At 37.4% G+C, this 17,671-nt stretch overlaps 1 protein-coding gene across 8 annotated transcripts in view; it reads right to left on the bottom strand.

Moving 5' to 3' along the window:
• Window positions 1-17,671, bottom strand: part of TENM1 (teneurin transmembrane protein 1) — a 353,764-nt gene that overhangs the window by 208,873 nt on the left and 127,220 nt on the right. For 6 of the 8 annotated variants that reach the window (XM_086850669.1, XM_086850668.1, XM_086850671.1 and 3 more), the window contains exon 3: window positions 4,112-4,372. The exons of the other annotated variants lie outside the window; for them this stretch is intronic. In XM_086850669.1, the coding sequence (XP_086706795.1) occupies window positions 4,112-4,372 (261 nt within the window). The remainder of the gene's footprint in view (window positions 1-4,111; window positions 4,373-17,671) is intronic. 8 annotated transcript variants of the gene reach the window in all.

Here is a 17,671-nt window from a genome sequence, read left to right as displayed (position 1 = left end):
ATGTTATTAAAAAATGTCCCCTGACCAGATCTCACAAGCGATCTAATGCTACATTGCATGACCAGTGCTATTTCAGCCTGTACTAACACCCTAATTTCTTGCCTACAAATCTCAAAGAAGTCATTGTGAACGACAGCTAATACTCAGTTGTCATAATTCAGCCAAAGAAATTGAGCAGGAATCTGGATCAAAGACAAGACTGCATTTCACAGTACACTCACTCCAGCACTGGGAATTCTGTAATCTCCAACTGGTTGTCACTGAGGTGTAGAGAAAGTGTAACTAATTGCATAAAAACATGTAGATGTCAGGAATGAGCCAAACAAGTCAGACTTAAAACCATGTCAAAGCAATATGACAAAATAAAAAAGGTTAAAAATTGTGTTATTGCAGGAATGGCTGAAGTTCTGTACTAGCTCTCAGCTGAATTGCAGCAGCTAAAAGTAAAATAGTTGATGCCTGTGCAGATGTGCCAAATGTGGCTCAAAAACAGACTATGACATGGCATAAATGCACTTGAGGTCAAATTGCTCACGTCACAGCTGCACAGACATCCTATAAAGGAAAACATAAGAACTGAAGGAACTACAATGAGGAAGGTTATATGGACACAAAATGGACTGGGCTGCTCTTTAGTACACTACCTAGGATGGGAGGCAGATCTGTGTCAAGATATGAAATTTTCGGGATATAACTGGAGATCACCCTTTCTGCAGATCAGGTTTGTATCCTCTTCTTGACCACATACCCCAGAAAAATAAACAAAGAAATAAACATATTTGCCAGCTCAGTAATCTGGCAGATGAAAGCACTGAACTTGTCTGCAAGTGTCAGACACCACTGTACCAGGGAACTGAGGGCAAGTGCAGTCTTCAATGGAATAAAGGAACTATTTCAGATATGGTTATTCTGTGGGGTTGCTGTCTGAAATTTACATTCACACACTGACTGCCGAGTAACACTGTTTAAATTGAGCTATTTATACTGTATCAGAGATAAGCAATGATCCCCAACAAATTGGTCATTCATTTTGTGCAGTCAATGTATGTTTTGCTTACCCTCAGGCAAAGCTGAAGGCAGTCTGTGCACTAATAGGCTATTATTAGTTGCCATTAACTTGACAACACTAAATGGGAACGTTGGTGTTTCATACAATCTGTTCAATGCTGCCAAAACAATGAGTGTGTTTTAACAGTGATTACCACAGAGGTGGTGTGTCTATGAAGGAAAACAGTCCTCATATTCTCAAACTGGGCTACCCAGAATAAATAGAGAAGTATATATCCTGTGCCAGGGAACCTCAATCTAGATCTTAGAATGAACAGGAGAATGTCAAGAAGTAGCTAAAAAAGAAGAAAATTTTACAAAGTATATTAGCTTCCAATCAATGCCATGAAAGCACATCTACTGGAGTCCACACACCATTAATTGTTCCAGTGTTACCACAAAAAGACCTATTCTGCATTTGTAGCAAAACTGTGCTCATAGAAGAAGAAAAAGAATTTAATCCAAACCCAAAACCCTACTGACCCTTTTAAAATATGGACAACAACGTTTTCTCAAATCATGCAACAACTCTACCTTTCTCATTAATTTTAATTCAGCTCCAAATAGCTGCATCAACATACCATTTTGTCAATCCCTTGAAATCCAGAATTACTAAATATTTTACAGCAATCAGAAAGTATAATGGAAACTAATATTTCATGTACTTCCAGCAACAGATCTTATGCACTCTCCCATTTCACACCAGAGTAGTTACTGGTGAGTGCAAAAAAACCACATTTCCATGGCAGAAACTGACATGGGTAAATGCAGCATATATATCTCTCTGATAAAGCCCCTGGCACAAAGGACTGTATAGAAACAGGAAGATGTGCCATCTATGACATAATTCAAATAGAGATTTATGAACTTCTGTATTCAAAGAGTCCTCTGTTGCTGAGTGCCTACCCAGATGAAAAACACACTACCCTCTGGAGTAGGAATCTTGGCTATGAACTTACCTGTGAAATAACAAATAATATAAACAAATATAGCTTGAACTGTGGTGTTCAAATTTATGCAGACATTAGCTTTCAAGACTGTAATTATTATAATGATTCAACACCACAGGAAGCAGTGTTTAGTTGGCCCTGCTTGGAGACATCAAAACAGTTCAAGTGAACTTGTGCTCTGTTTCTCACTCTTCCAACTTGGTCTTGCCCTTGTTTTCCTCTCCCATTTATTTAGTTAAAATTGGTATTCAAGCACCTCAGGCATGAATCTCTGATTTAAAAATTGTTATAAGGCTTACAAGAAATGAAATATTAAAGCCACATGCAAAAAGACTACTCTAGCTACAGCAGTTTAAATTGACTACAAACATTCTCAGAGACAAACCTTTAGAAGAAACCATTCTTTGACAGGGAAGCACAATGATTATGTGTCCCTATCTTAACAACACTTAACCCATGGTTCTTGCTACATCTGTGCAAGATGATGAAGATGCACTATTTATAGTAATTTTCATCTACAGAAGATTACTTATTTAGTGGTACATGTACGACTAAGCAAAATATCATCAACACCCAGCTGCATCACTGCACTCCAGACTGAAATACAGAACTCTGTTATGTGCTTAATTTGCTTTCAATACTTCTGCTTCCCAGCAGCTTACAGGAGAAATATGTATTTCTTAGTCTAACTGGCACAAGTATGCACATTCCTTCCATGCAGCATTCCCTTTCAACCACTTCCAGAGTCAAGGGGTGACCAATTCCAGGCAGACCAGATTCAATTCCTTCAGCCACCATCTATAACCCAATGTCTTAGGAAAACACAAACACGCAGCGTCCCTCAAGCCCAAACAAAACTTCCCTGTGCAACAAACACTTTACAGAGGATGGATCCCACAGAAGCTGGAAGCTGGAAGACAGGCAGCCATTGCACAATGGAAATGGGGTTCCAGCAACACAATAAAATGTGATAGCACAGGATGCTTAATCCTCAAAGGAATATTTAATTAGAAACAAGCCATGCACTAATATCTATTTTTTAACCTCAAGTAGATAATGTAATGTTTTTGAGCCTATATTGGACATTATTGTTAGTATTGGCAGACATCCAGGTGAAATTATACAATTATGAGCTTCATCTTTGATAAATTCAAACATGCAAATACAGAAATGCCATCTATGACTGAAACCTCTTTCAGTTATATTAACCTTATGACTACAGAGGCACTAAAATATGTCATTGTCAACAATGAAATGTCAATATTTAATGACATCTAGACCTGCCGTAACATGCAGCTAATAAACACAGAAATTAAAATATCAGCTAAGCTTATTGATCTTAAGCATGATAAATTTGTTTACTTACTATACTTTGTAAGGAAACAGAGTAGCTTTTAATTAATTTTAATGCAGAGATAAAAAAATATGAATTCCCCATGTTATTTATTAAATAGACATTTTTCCCTTCTGTGACACACTAAATTTTAAGAAGAGCAAACATATACAAAAATCCTGAATGAGAATGAATATTTAGAAAACACATGTACACAAAAACCAAACCCATGTGACCCACAAGCCCACTCTCCATATGCAGAGAAATACAGAACTGAGATACAACAAAGACCTGTTCAGTCTGTCCTACTGATAAAGATGTGTCTTCAGGTGTAGCATAAGATTACAGGTAAATAGAGAATTTAGGACTCCAGGTTGTCTTTTTCAAGTCACCTGGCTGAAGAGCCTTAAAGCTATGCCCAGAATCCACAGGAACAATTGTATGCAAAATGCGATATAAATGCACATATATAGATTTACTTTAGAACCTAATTCATAGGCCACCAAATTAAAATGATAAACGTCTTATGACATAAAAATGAAGAATGTGGGAAAGTTATTAGTCTCTAGAAAAATGGTATTTTAACAAAATCAATGTTTCATTTTTTTGTCTTATTTTCTAAATTATAAATACACCTTACATACAACACAGGGATCTAGGAATGAAGGGGAAAAAAAGAAACAAATCAAAACAGAAAAATGAAAGAAAAAAGGAAAAGAGAAGTAGAAAAAAAGTTTTGAAAAAATTACTACTGAGTACATTAGATGCATTTCTTTATTACCATTCTCCCCATCAGACTTCCTTTCATGGTCAGTGTCAGTGAGGGACAATGCTGAGTTTGCCCGGCTTGACAAGCAGGAGCTGTGTTCCGATTTGATCCCCCTCATCCACATCCTCAGGGCGAGGTCTGGGGAGGTGCCACCTTCTGTTTCTGTGTCCACATCCGAGCCCACCTCCAGCGGGTAACTGTGCTCAGCTACCCCATGTAAGTCAGTTTGATAGCCAGAGCACAGGATATGGGGAGTCTCGCAGAATTCCACGTCTGGAAAAAACAAAAGTTCAGAAAAAAATGTAGCAGTGAAAAGCAACATAACTTTGCTTTTCTTTTGGAGAATCTGTTCTGAGAATTAACACTGTTCACACTATTAGAAGACTTTTTTTGGTTAGTGACTTACTCTGCTATCTAATCTACTCTAAGTATAATACAACTAGAAGAACGTATAGTGAAATATATAGTGCTGCTCTGTAACTGTGCCTTTTTATCTGGTAGAAATATGTATTATAGCTCAAATGTACACACCCACACACTGATAGTTGCACATCAATTTACAACTGAAGTGAGCATCTGCAAACACAGACACTTTCTCACGTTTTGCCAGGAAGGCAGCAGCTCTAAATTAAACTCAGTATGTTTTTATCCTAGGGGAAGGGTAGCAAATTTGCCAATAGGGATTTTACAAAATGATATTTAAAATATTTGGTTTATCATGGAAGACAAAGAAGGGTACTTACCATTGGCTTGCTCTTTGAGAGTGCTGTCCTTGCATATTCACACCAGTGGGTTTAGGTTCTCCAGTGCTGGTGGCCTACTGGAACTTCCTAGAAGAGCAGTGACTACTAGGACTGTACAAGGGCCATCTCATGACACCAAACCATCTGAGATTTGAGAGTTGTACAGTGCTACAAGTTATTCTTACTGAACACTGCAGCTGCTGGGCAGCAGAAATCCAAGGACAAACAGAAGGTGGACAGGACCCATAATGTGAATATGCAGAGGAGACAATCTCGAAGAACTACAGGTAAGTAATACACATCAACAAATTGCAACTTCCTTTGAGGTAGCCTCTGCATATTCTCACTTGTGAGAATCCAATTACAACTCACAGGGACTGTGACAGGGAGTTCTAATTAAATAAGGATTACAGAACTTCACTCCCTAATTGAACATCAGACCTGGGATGGCATCTTGAGAGACTAAATACAATATCAAATATGAATACAGTATTCCAGTTTCTAGAAAAGAAACACTAGAGACAAGAGTCAGTGATCAAGACTAAGGACAAATACTCTTTTCTACTAGTCATCCTAACTAAAGCTTTAATTTGCCAAACTAATCCACCTACCAGCTAGTGAGAGCAATGATTCTGATTTTAAGCACTCTTTCTGAAATTAAAAAAAGCCCTAGTATTTTCTTGAAGGTATCAACCAAAACCTACAAACCAGATGCTAAAATATAAATTGAACCACCTGAGGAAATTTTAAGTCATCTGTCTCTATATATCTTTCTTTGGCCATCCAAAAATTCCTGAAGGTCCTGGCTGTAGTCTCGGCTTTGAGCTCAGGGAACAGAAACCTCATTTGTGGAGGGCAAGGGAAGAAGGTGGGCAGCAAACAGAAAAGCATGGCCACAGCCTCACTTTCCTACAGGAGTCACAGAAGGTCACCTTGTCTTGCCTGGAGCTGCTGCATTGGGTGGCCCATCCCAGCAGCACCAGTCACCACTGCTCCTGCTCCTTTTGGACACATGTGGGGATGATCCCAAGGGCTCCATCACTACTCTGATCTTTCCCTCTTCTTCACAGGAGGAGGATGTGATCTCATCAGCCCTATCCTCGAGAAGGTGAGATGTGCCTTCAGGAGCCCTGTCCTCCAAATCTCTTATAAATGCACCGAGGCTGACTCCAAGGTGAGGTGGAGATGGCTAAGAGAATACTACTCCAATACATTTGGAAGCAGTTGCATAGGGAATATTTGGCATTTAAACTCTGTCCACCTTACAATTTCAAGGTGTGATTTCAAGAAATATCATCTGATCCTTCTTCCCCTTCAAAAGAGATCTTTTCTTATTTTCACCATGTGAGGAACTTCCCCATAATTAAAAATCTTCCCATAACTTCAAGAACCACCTCAGCTGATGACAGGTCCTCAGGGGGCAAGGATGCAGGCATTTTTTTACATGGCTCTCCCTTCAGGCAGATGTCTGCCATTAGCAGCCTGGGGCCCATGTTCTCCCTGATTGTATTTGCATATGCCAAGGGGAAAATTCATCCCAGAAATCCCACAAAATGCTAATCAGGTTACACATTTTTAAGAAGGACAGAATTTATCCTTCAGTCTATATGTTAATTCCTTTTTTATTTTTTTATTTTTTTGCGGCAAGAGAATTTTTATAGTATAACTCATGTTCAACTCAAGTTTAACACAATCTATTGCCTTAACAGTCTATTTCTTAAGTATACAAGCCTTTTCAGGATTTTAACTCCCACTGGATGCATTCTCTGAAAAGCTTTTACAATGGCAGAAGTGGCTGCTGTTAAGTCTGCATAGCTAACCTTTTTACCTAAAATACTACATATTTCCACAAGGAGATAAAGTTCAAGTAGATTTATGATAGATTCAGTATACCACAAAGACACAGTCACAAGAGAAATGAGAGAACATTAATACAAAATTCAAGTTTTTGCATGACCAGAGAGAGAAAAAATGTGGCAGTTATGAAGATGATGAGAGGATTTTTTAACTCTTGACCCTCATGGTGCCAACTGTAACACAATCATTAAAAAAACAAGTACTTTATCTCACACTGATACTAATTTAGTTTTACAAAAAGTAATGCATGAAGAAATATAAAAAAATCTAATGACTAAGAAAAGGAAATAAAGCTTTGTTAAAAAAAAATAAATCAGCATTTCAATTAACAGACCCCTTTCTTTCTATGTCTAAATACAATTTTTTATTTTTAAAAAAAATAAAATTCCTCAGACATAAGCAGTTAAAGAGAAGTTGGACAGTGGTGCCTCTGCTGTTTAAGGCTGATATGAGAACTGGGCAGCTGACCTGGCAGTTCTAGCACAGCTCCAGCTTTGCTCACTAACAGAGCTACTGAAAACTCCAGGCAACTCATGAAGGGCTTTTTTATTATGCCATCAATTTAGCCAGCATTACAGTTAAAAACCTATAGTTAGGATTATCATGAAGATATAAAACACTTATCCCAGTGCATCATCAGGACTATTTCTTTGTCCACTGTGTGGTCAGGAGTAATTGTGTGCCAGCTACTCTCTCTGCAACTCTTAGTTTTTCTGTCACAGGTTTAAAAAAAAATAAAAATAAAAATTGCCCTAGTGAAAGACCATGGAGGCCCTTCTCTCCAGCCCATTAATTCTGTAAACTTGGACTTGCAGGACTTGTGGAATCTCCTCAATGTTGCCATTTTCCAAGAATTTTACTAATTTCTACCAACTAACTGGGAATATAAATAAATATTTATTTTGATAAATAAATATTCAGAACAGAGAAAAAGTAACCCAAAAGCAAAGAAGATAAAAGAAATATAAAATGAGTGTAAAAACAGTGATGGGCATGAAGAACCTTCCTTTCCAGTTTTCCTATTCACTTATGGTAATTACTACTTTGTATAAATAACAAAATGATAAATAATCATTTAAATTACTTAATTGACCTATGTGATCAACTAGAGAAAGAGCTTACAGAAAAATATAATTTATTTATAAACTGGAATAGTTTTACATCTTGCAATTAGGTGCCTTTTATGAACTCCATCACATAATTAAGCAATTGCAATTTATTGATTTTAAAAGTCTTTAAACATCACTGATTCACAAATTAATTTTATTCTTGATTCTTGGTATGAGGTGTTTCTTCTGAGGATGCACTGTGCTCAAACACACACAAAATCAATTCTCTGGATGAAAAAATACAAATTGCTCTTTCTGCAAATATAAAATTTTAAAAGAGACTAAATAGCTCAAAGTCAAGGAGAAAATATCAGTCCTGGAATTTTAAATCCATGATACATATCTGGCCTGGTGTCCTCTTTCAGACTGGAGGGTTTTTGAGAACACTGGAAACATCAGAGCTGGGGAAGAGAACAAGGAAGGAACTCCAGAAAGGCAAATAACACACACTAACCTGAAAAGCGTCATGTTTATAGCTTATATCTGAGAGAGCATATTGGGAATGCAAGGGAAAAATATCCCAAAAATGCACTTTTGTTAATGGGTTGGGATTTTAGTGTTACACCACAACTTGGTGTATATTTTTTCACACTGAACTTACTCCAGTGCTTTAATCTGCAGTGGATTATATGTGCTACTAAACAAGCAGAATGGCAGACCAGCTACTCATGGTATAAGAGACTCACAGACTTTGGGAGGGAGGGAAGGAGTGAGGAAGAAATGTAAATTAGAAAAAAAAAAACCCTGAAGTTTGCCTTCATTTTTGGAAGCAATATATATGCATTCTCCTAAATGAGAAATTTTGAGGGCTATTGAGCACTTTGCTAAATTTCATGTGTTCAACAGCCCTTAAAATTTCTCATTTTTCACCTGAGGACTGTGGCTTACTGGCTGGTTGCTGGACTTGAGAATTAAATGTGCAGAGATCTTAAGCTGCTTTATAAAGGCATTCATGAAACACAACCTGCTACATACATTTTTTGAATGCTTTTGTGTATATGTTTTTTGTTTAGTCAAAGATCTTACTTGTTTCCATGTTGAAAGCATACCAGATCTTTCCTAGAACAATATAATTCAGAGACATTAAGCTCCAGTAACTGTCCATACAAAGGTCATTGAAGAAGCAGCCAAAAATCAATTAATTTTCAAAACCACATTACACTGAATATTAATTTGTTTTAGAAATCTCATGTTTATCACCAATTGCATTATTGCTACAGTCTGGAACTGTTTCTCTGCTGAATATATTTTAGTAAATAAAAACTGATACACATATTGCACATAAATAACCATATAAAATACACCATTTGATTTTTATACATCTATAGCAAATGCATTGTATTGCAAATTTTATTTTGCTGTATTTCAACTTTTCCTTGCATTCTCTTATTTATGTAGCTCACTTTCTTACATTAACCTCCAGTTTCCAGCAGAGATGATAGAAAGTTCAAAAATATCAGTAATAACAATTAAAGGAGGAATAAAGGAGGAATCAGAGTTTGTTACAACAATAAGGAGTTAAATTTGCAGGTTAGGCAGCTAAGGGATTAGGAAAGGAGGCTGCACTTTCAGGAAACTCTTTGGCTTGTGAAACCTACGAAGAAGAAAAAGTCTTTATTCTTCAGGTCCTTCCCTAGAGGTACCAGAGGATGAGGTTTCCACTCATGCCTCATGGAAAATATCTTCCTAGTATCTTCTTCAGACTAATTCTACAAGTTTTAAAGAAAGAGCACAGAAGTAGACTGAATCTCTTAAATTATTCTCCTGGAGTCCTCAGATATTAATTTTTATTTTTACTACTGTTGAAATCAACATAAATATGGAATTTTTGCACAGAAATCATCTTGACCCTATGGGGACATAGATGAACTTTTTTTGTCCCCAAAAGCAGCATATTCTATTGGAGATCACTTGAAATTTTTAATGTTAGAGATTTTGTTTTTCAAGAGTTTATCAACTAACAAGATGCCAGAGGAGGCATCTTTGGAGCTACAGTGTGGATGCAGCAGGTCTCATTTTAATTTAGGAAGCAACACTCTCTGTACAGTATTGGTTAGAAATTTAATCCTTGAAATTCAAATACATCTGAATTATTACTGGCTATGGCCTTTACTACTCCATAATGTGGCTTTATGAGGTAAAATACGTCCATTCACAGGATTCTGTTAAATAGAAAATTCTACTGCAGGTACTCATAAATATCTTTCCTTTAATGAATTTTAAAGTTATAAAACCATAGCAAATGCCAGGAATTAGCATTTAACCTAAATTTCAGATAAAGGAAACCAACTTATTCTCAAATAATGGCCACACTAACTCTACCCTACTAAAGACAAGAGGGTAAAAATACAATTATCACAGATGAGAAAGAACCTCAATATCATTTGTGACGATAAATTGAATTCTTTTAGTATTACAAATGAACTAGAGTCTGGAAAAGCTTGTCTTACAATAGATTCACTTATAATTTAATTTTCCATATGCAAAAATCTGTTAAAAAGTTAAGGATTTTAAAGAAAAAATTATTTTATGTTTCTAAAAGCTCTATCATAAGAGAAAAGCATTCCAACACCAGAATTCAACAACAACAATAGAATGACTAGGCTGGAAGAGACCTCCAAGATCACTGAGTCCAGTTTTCTTTCAAGTATTTTAAAAGCTCCTTGGCTCTAAAATAATTTTTCTATTACAAGTTTTGGCATTTCCATTTGTGTTTGAGGGAAGCAATAGATAATGAATCCTGTCTTCTTGTGATTAAATTTTCAAAATTAAACCTAGAATAACTAAGACTTTCATGAAGAGCACTAGAACTATGAATCAAACTATGTCAAGCAGATTAACTAACTTTTCCTTTTGAAAGAGTTTCACATGAACAAATAGTCTTCCTCAAGATTAAGCAGCATGTGAAGCAGGTGGGTACTTTACTGCTACCTCTAGTCCAGTCCAGCATTCACAGTCCTCAACAGGCAAAGCTGATGTTGTGATTCTATCTCGTTCTCAAGTCTGTATAGCACTTCAGACAAGAAAGGCTGACAAAACAGAGTGCAGAGTACCAACATTCTTCAAAGTGAAATTACCCTCAGATCGTTGCTCTGTCCCTACAAACTTGAATTCAACTCTGCCATGCTTTTCTGGTAACAATTTCTGAAAGCAGTTAAAATTAAACCAAAATCCCTTTCATTCAAACTTCAGTTTTAGAAGTCTGTGACACCTAAGCATGTCAGGTATCACTTCCTAAAACAAGAAAGAGACAAAGATATGAAAACTATGTCTATCAACGGTTTTGATTCTGGTTTATAAAATACATTTAAAATACACTGTTTATATCTCAAAATACTGAAATTTCTTAGTTTTTAAAATTGCAGTCAAACCAGTAACTTTAGATACATGAGCACCAAAATCTTTTTAAAATAGAAGATGTGAAAAGCAGGTATCTTTATAAATTTCACTGATATAGTTTTAGAAGGCTACACATGCAAAAATCCAGAAGTCTAAACTAAATTTTAATTTTCAGGGCTGTCAATCCAGAAGTTAATTCTATGCAGCCAGTGGGCCAGGGTAGCACTTAGGCTTTAGGTCATTGTGACTCTCTCAGAGTAAGCATCTGGCAAGTGCATAACTTTGTAATAGTGGAAAGACTTTTAGAGAGCTGCTATCAACATTGATTTACCAGAAATCTTCTCCTTTACCGTTGGGACATTCAGCAGACCTGAGGCACTCAGATCACAGACAATGCTCAAAAAGAATCATCAGAGTAGCTCAGCTCCTCACCTTAACTTTCACCAGCAACTACAAAGCTCTAATATAATTTTAAAGTAGCTTAAGAGAGTATCAAGGGTACTGCTAGCCATCTTCCTTTGAAGTGACATGAATGGAAGGCAGAGAGCAAACTGAGCCAGGCTGGAGTAGAGGAAGGAGGCTTTGATCCCCTTGTGCCAGTTTCAGTGAGTGATCAGTGAATGTGTCAATTCAGCACAAGGGACCAAAAGGCTTCAGCATGACTGCACTGACCAAGTCCCATTTCTTCACATTCCAATTAACTGTTAAAAATGCTGAAAATTAGGAAAATGTATTTGCAAGGGAGAAGGTATCACCGAGAGGTCTAAGCACCTAGAGGCAAAATCCCTTAAAGGAAGAGATACCTGACACCAGCAACACCTTGTGTAGTGAGAATGGGAACCAGGGAACAGCATTTGAGCACAAGAGCACAAGAAGCAGTTAGCTGCTGCCATCCCAGAAGCAAGTAGAACAGGAGCAGCACCCTGCCCTGGGGCAATGACTGCTGGCCAGACTATGAAGCATTTTAAAACTATCTCTTAGGTGAGGCTTTCAAAAGACACTGGGTTATGCCCCAAAAATAAAACCAGAAATCTAGCTTTGTTTTGTGATTTTGAAAATCCAATCCATGAATCAATTTTTCACTGTTGAAATATTCCATTTTCCCCATAAATTTACTAACAGCTTTTTAGTGTTTTTCCACTGGAAAAAAAACTGAAATCAGACTGCAAGATGCCCCGCAATGAAACTTGGGGCAACTAAACAGTTTGATTCTGACTTATGTTTGATTAAGGGTGCAGGTATGTGCACTTCTTTTTCCTTTTTTTTTCTAGATTATGCAAAAATTTACATGTGGGGGCATGAACTTAATAAATTAACATCTACTATGAAAGCAGTGTATTTTTTAATTTAAATTGAACTGTTAAGAAACATTCAGACAAACAAATTCACCCTTCAGATAAATCTTGGAAGAGGAAAGAGAAAGCATGAGCATGTGCACAAGCTCCTCAGCACTTCCATTCACATCCAATTACATCCTGCTGTCAATCTGACATCAGTGAGAACACATGGAAGACAACTTGGCATGTCTGTTCCATTTGATCAGCCGACTGGGGACACAGCTTGTCAGTCAAACAGCCCCTCTTCCCCCCAGATCTTTTGAGGGTTTTGTCATCAAGTGTTCCATCTGATCAAGAGATGGGAGAGTTAACTGCCTTCACATAATTCTGACCACTTCTGCTTCCTCCTGTCCTCAAGTGTTCGGTTTACAAAAGAAATTTCAGTAACAGCAGTTCAAACTGAAAGGTCAGCTCTGCTGCAGTTTAATATTAGAACAATTGAATGAAAATCTTTGGGTTTGCATATTGTATTTTTACATGTACAATCACAATAACTTTTTTCAACTGCTTAACTAATTTTTTTACAAGATCTTTATTAGATTTTCTGGTATTCCCCGACATTTGTTCTTCTACACTGTATTTCTAAAGGCAATTATGTTTGTTATAAAGACTACTACATTCTGTATCTGCAACTGCAAACCACAAACCACAAAATTGTTGGGGCTTATATCACCAAAATGCATCAAAGAAATTCAGCTGAAAGTGGTGGCACCATCCCAGCTGTGTATCCCCAGAAAATAATTTTGGGGTAATCTTGCATCACTATGACATCACACAACATCATTATCAATTGAGTTAAATAAATACATCTTAAAACATGTACTATCCTAAAATGCATATCATGACTACCAAGATGAAAATTTGATACATTTTTGTCAGCATGATAAAGTTCTCAAGCATATAATACGGTATCTACAAGACTTTCCATCTCAAGATTTGATATAGAGCTCCCAAAGAGGGAAGTACCACCATCATTCCAGTGCTACTCCAAAGGGCATTAAGTATCAAAATCAAAAGACTTCTGTACATTGTCAGGAAGTTTAAACAAGTGTGAGATCCCATAATCTGGCATCAAAACTTAGCCCAGCTTTGGGAACACAGCCACAACATGATGAAATGACTCCAGTATCACTAGGAGCACTCGACTACAGTTTTTACAGCTCTAGCCCTCTTTAGTTTCCCTGCCCTTTCTTAATGAGAGTTGTAATTGTTTTAAAATACTAAACTGCTCCTTTAGACCTGTGGCATTCATTTTAGCAGCTATTCTATCCTCTGACTTTGAAACCTCCAGCCCGAGATTTAATTGTGCTTTAATCTTTCACAAAGACACAGCCATATAACTGATATGGGAAATGACAAGTCACTGACTGACACTGAAAGAGTTTTCTCTGATTCCTCGATGTTGACAATTAGCAGGCAGGCACCTACTCTTTCTAACGCAAATCAGAGGTAGTGTTGGGTATCTACAACTAAAACCAAATCCCCTTCATCTTCATATAAATAGATACAAATATATTGCAAATGTGTAGAAAAACAGCTGGGAGGCTGACTACCTAACATGAGAGAGCTCAAAGTTGTTACCAACTTTGTTAGATAAATCCTGAAAAAGGAAATCAGAAAATGAAATAATTTGTATCTTAACAGATTGAAAGCCAAGGAAGAACTGCCTACAGTATTACACTGCCCATAAAATCTGCTTCTAAAGTTTTCCAGCATCTGCCTTTCAGTCATTTATTTGTGGAACAGAAGCTGCACACTGGTGTCTTTCTTCATAGTTAACATACCTTGGGTGCTACAGCTGTGAGCCTGTGAGCTCTCCATAATTCTTGGTTCTGCAAAGGTGCTCGATCAACGATGCTCAGGAAGAGTCAAAGTTAAGAGCCTGCGCTGCAGCTGAGACTAACCCAAAGAAAATAAATCAAACCCAAATGGCACTAACATATTAACCTACAGTGCCTCTGTAAACTCTGTCATGCCCTGAAGGAAAGCTTGCCATGGGCTGATAAGCACAGCTCACACTCTGTATTGCCAGAAATACTTTGTGCCTTGTTATTAAAATATTCACACAGTTGGAGGTGAACTAATTGAGGCAGTGGAGACAGTAACACAGAAGGCACTTAAAATGTAATTAAGCCATGATCAGAAAAGGGGCACATAAGGGATAAAGCACTGAAAACAGAGACTCCAGAGAAAACACCAGATTCGAACAAAAATGAGAGCAACTGTGTATTAAACCATGTTCAACGACATTTATATGTACTGCTAAAAGAATCTGTGCAGAATTCAAACACTAAGGCCACAGATGATCAGGAAAAAGCACAATATATACATTTAGTTTAGAGGAACTTCATATACTTTAATACATGCCAAGGGGACAGGTGGTTTGAGAGGAAGAGGGCCCTACCCTCACCTGAGCAATCCTCAATCATGCTGGAGATCTAAGAACAGGAATGCTATAGGAGCATTCAGTGTCTGAATTATTTCAGTTTTATTCTGTGAAAACACAGTTTAGCTCTACTGTTGGCTGTTCTGTAAGGACTGCAGCAGCAACTGTTTCCTCCGCTGAAAAGTCCAGCTCACACATGAACTCACTATATTAAGGAGGGGCGGAAAAACCCCCAGAACAAAAAGACTTAAACCATGTAATTATAAACTTCACAGTTTTAACACATGCAGCACATTCTCTTTGTAATAAACACTGCATTTTAGAGGTACTTAGAGACAGTCCACAGAATTAAGTGTCTATTTTTCTTTCAATTTAACTATTTTACAGGGAAAAAACGTATCAGAAACCCCGCCAGGCTAATATCCAGTTATGTAAGCTTCTTTTTTTTTTTTCAGATCAAGAAAAAAAGGAACCTATGTAAAAAAGTTTCTTCTAGCAGATAACACTATGTGTTAACCCTTTTCCATTGTTTTTTCCTATTAAATTTGTTTCATTCAAATATGCCAAGTGCAGAGTCTTTACAAAATCCAGTTCCCCATAGAATGTACAAGTCACATGTGGATTTTGCCTTTTTTCACAATTTTTCCATTTAGTATTGTCTCATTTCCCTACCAGCTGCTTCACCATTTCCTGAGCTGCACCATCTCGTGCTGTGTCCAATATTAGACACAGCAGTGACAGAGCAAATGGGAAATAAACAGCACAGCTGATCAGGACAACTGGCAAAGGATGCAAGCAGCACATCCAGAAGTGGCTGTCAATGAAAAACCCCCAACACATTTGGTTGTAGGAGATTAAAAAAGGGATCTTTAAAAACACAGTAAGATCCTCGCTGACTTGACTAATCAGATAGAGCTCTGAGAAACCAGCCTGAGTCCTGTTCCAGAGAGCACATGAACCGAGCACTGAAAAAGGAGCAGGCATTTTCAGTGCTGGCACTCCCAGTGGAGGGAGAAGGAAGGGAGGATGGACTTGAACTCAGTGAGTTTGAACACGACAGTCTTCAACCATCTTGTCAACAACATACACATTCAGAAGAGTATGTACACCCCACAACTGTCCCCTTCCCACATCTCCCTGCTTTTCTTCAATTCAAAATGAGGAATCAGTGGACAAATGCTGGGACAGACAACTAAACACTGAGTGAGAAGCAACCTGTCAGATGCTCTGCTACTGACCAACTGAAGAGATACTGGCCAGAAAATGCCACAAGTCAGTATTTTCCTGTTTAATACAGTTGACTTCTTGCTTAGACTATCTTGCTGAAATTACAATGGACACATTTGCTAAACATGTTTTGAGGCCATTTTTAAAAAGTAACGATACAAACATTGTAAAATTGTTCAGAATGTTGTCAAAGACATCAAGTTTGTAAATGCCTCATTTGCAAACAATCTGCTGCTGAACTCTAACCAGTTCAGACACTTACTGATCTCTTACCACTGTAATTGTAGCCATTTAGCACTTCTATTCATTTATATGATAACAATAACAACAGTAATAATATTTACTTAGAGAATAGAAAGAAAACAGTATTTATGTATATTTTTTATCCTTTAGTAGGATCTATTAGCCATTAAAATGTATTTTATGCACATAATTCTTCCAAAAAGATCGTAAAATTAAACTGAAATATAGGTACTTGCTAGCAACATTATTCCACTCAATTGACAATTGGTTAAGCCATTACTACATCCAGTTTAAGGACTGAGATTTCTTTTAGTAACTACAATCTTGTAGAAAAACTTAAAAATCCTGAAATATATTGTCTGGACACTCAGTTGATCACATTGGGTATCTAAACTGGAGCACCAAGTTACAGCAAACAAGTGCCTTCTTGGTGGCCCCTGTGCTGTTAGCTCAGGTCAGGGATTTAGGGAAGCACATGCAAAGATGAGTGGTAGGTACCTCTCTTCTTTTTCCTAAAGCATTGCATAAATGAAGAGTTTTCTAACCCTTATGATGGTCATTTGACCCAAATCTGATAGCACAGATGATGGAGCATTATTAAAGCATGAGGAATCATAAGCTCCATGCTGCCAAAACAGTGACAGCAATGATGGGTTGCGTGAGAAGTTTGGTCTGTGTGAGTGGAGCTGTTCAAGGATGACAATAATTACCTGTGAAATGAATATTCATCACATGGGTGAATTCAAGGCTGAATAATATTTCACTGGATAGCTGAGATAATGTTAGGCAGAAGTTGGCCAAAGCTGACACAGCTCTCTTTGTACCGAGGTCTAGTGCAGCTGTATGACACACAGATGGGTGCCAGGAATTCATGAACTGGAGACACAGCCTGCAGCAGGCAGAGCTACCCCCCATTACAGTTTGTAAATACAAGCTAAATAGCTTTTTTATTCCTGAATGTATGCCCATCCCTACACCAAGAAATACATCACTGCAATTATTTCTGCAAGCACTAAATAGCATTGGGGTACCCAACACCAGCCCTTCCTTTTCTCCACAACTCCAAAATCTCTGTCAGAGAACACCTTCCTTCTTTACAGTAATAAAATTTTTCAGAGGTAACCATTTCTAAAGGTACAGCCAGTCTCTGCCAACTTCTTTGTGAGCAGCACAAGCCTCCAGCCAGCTGAACACCTGGCAACTGCCCCAAAAGCACAACAGCCACCACTGAGGGACTGAAACAGGACACTTTCAATTTTTAATGTTTTCCTTATTTTTTAATAGATCTTATCAGACTGGGGGAAAACAAACCAATCAACTAGACAACCCAA

Source organism: Cyanistes caeruleus, chromosome 14 (assembly GCF_971803275.1).
Source record: "Cyanistes caeruleus chromosome 14, bCyaCae1.hap1.1, whole genome shotgun sequence".
NCBI classification, from domain to species: domain Eukaryota; kingdom Metazoa; phylum Chordata; class Aves; order Passeriformes; family Paridae; genus Cyanistes; species Cyanistes caeruleus.
The sequence above is the reverse complement of the archived record's forward strand: the minus strand, read 5'-3'. Positions and strand labels throughout refer to the sequence as shown.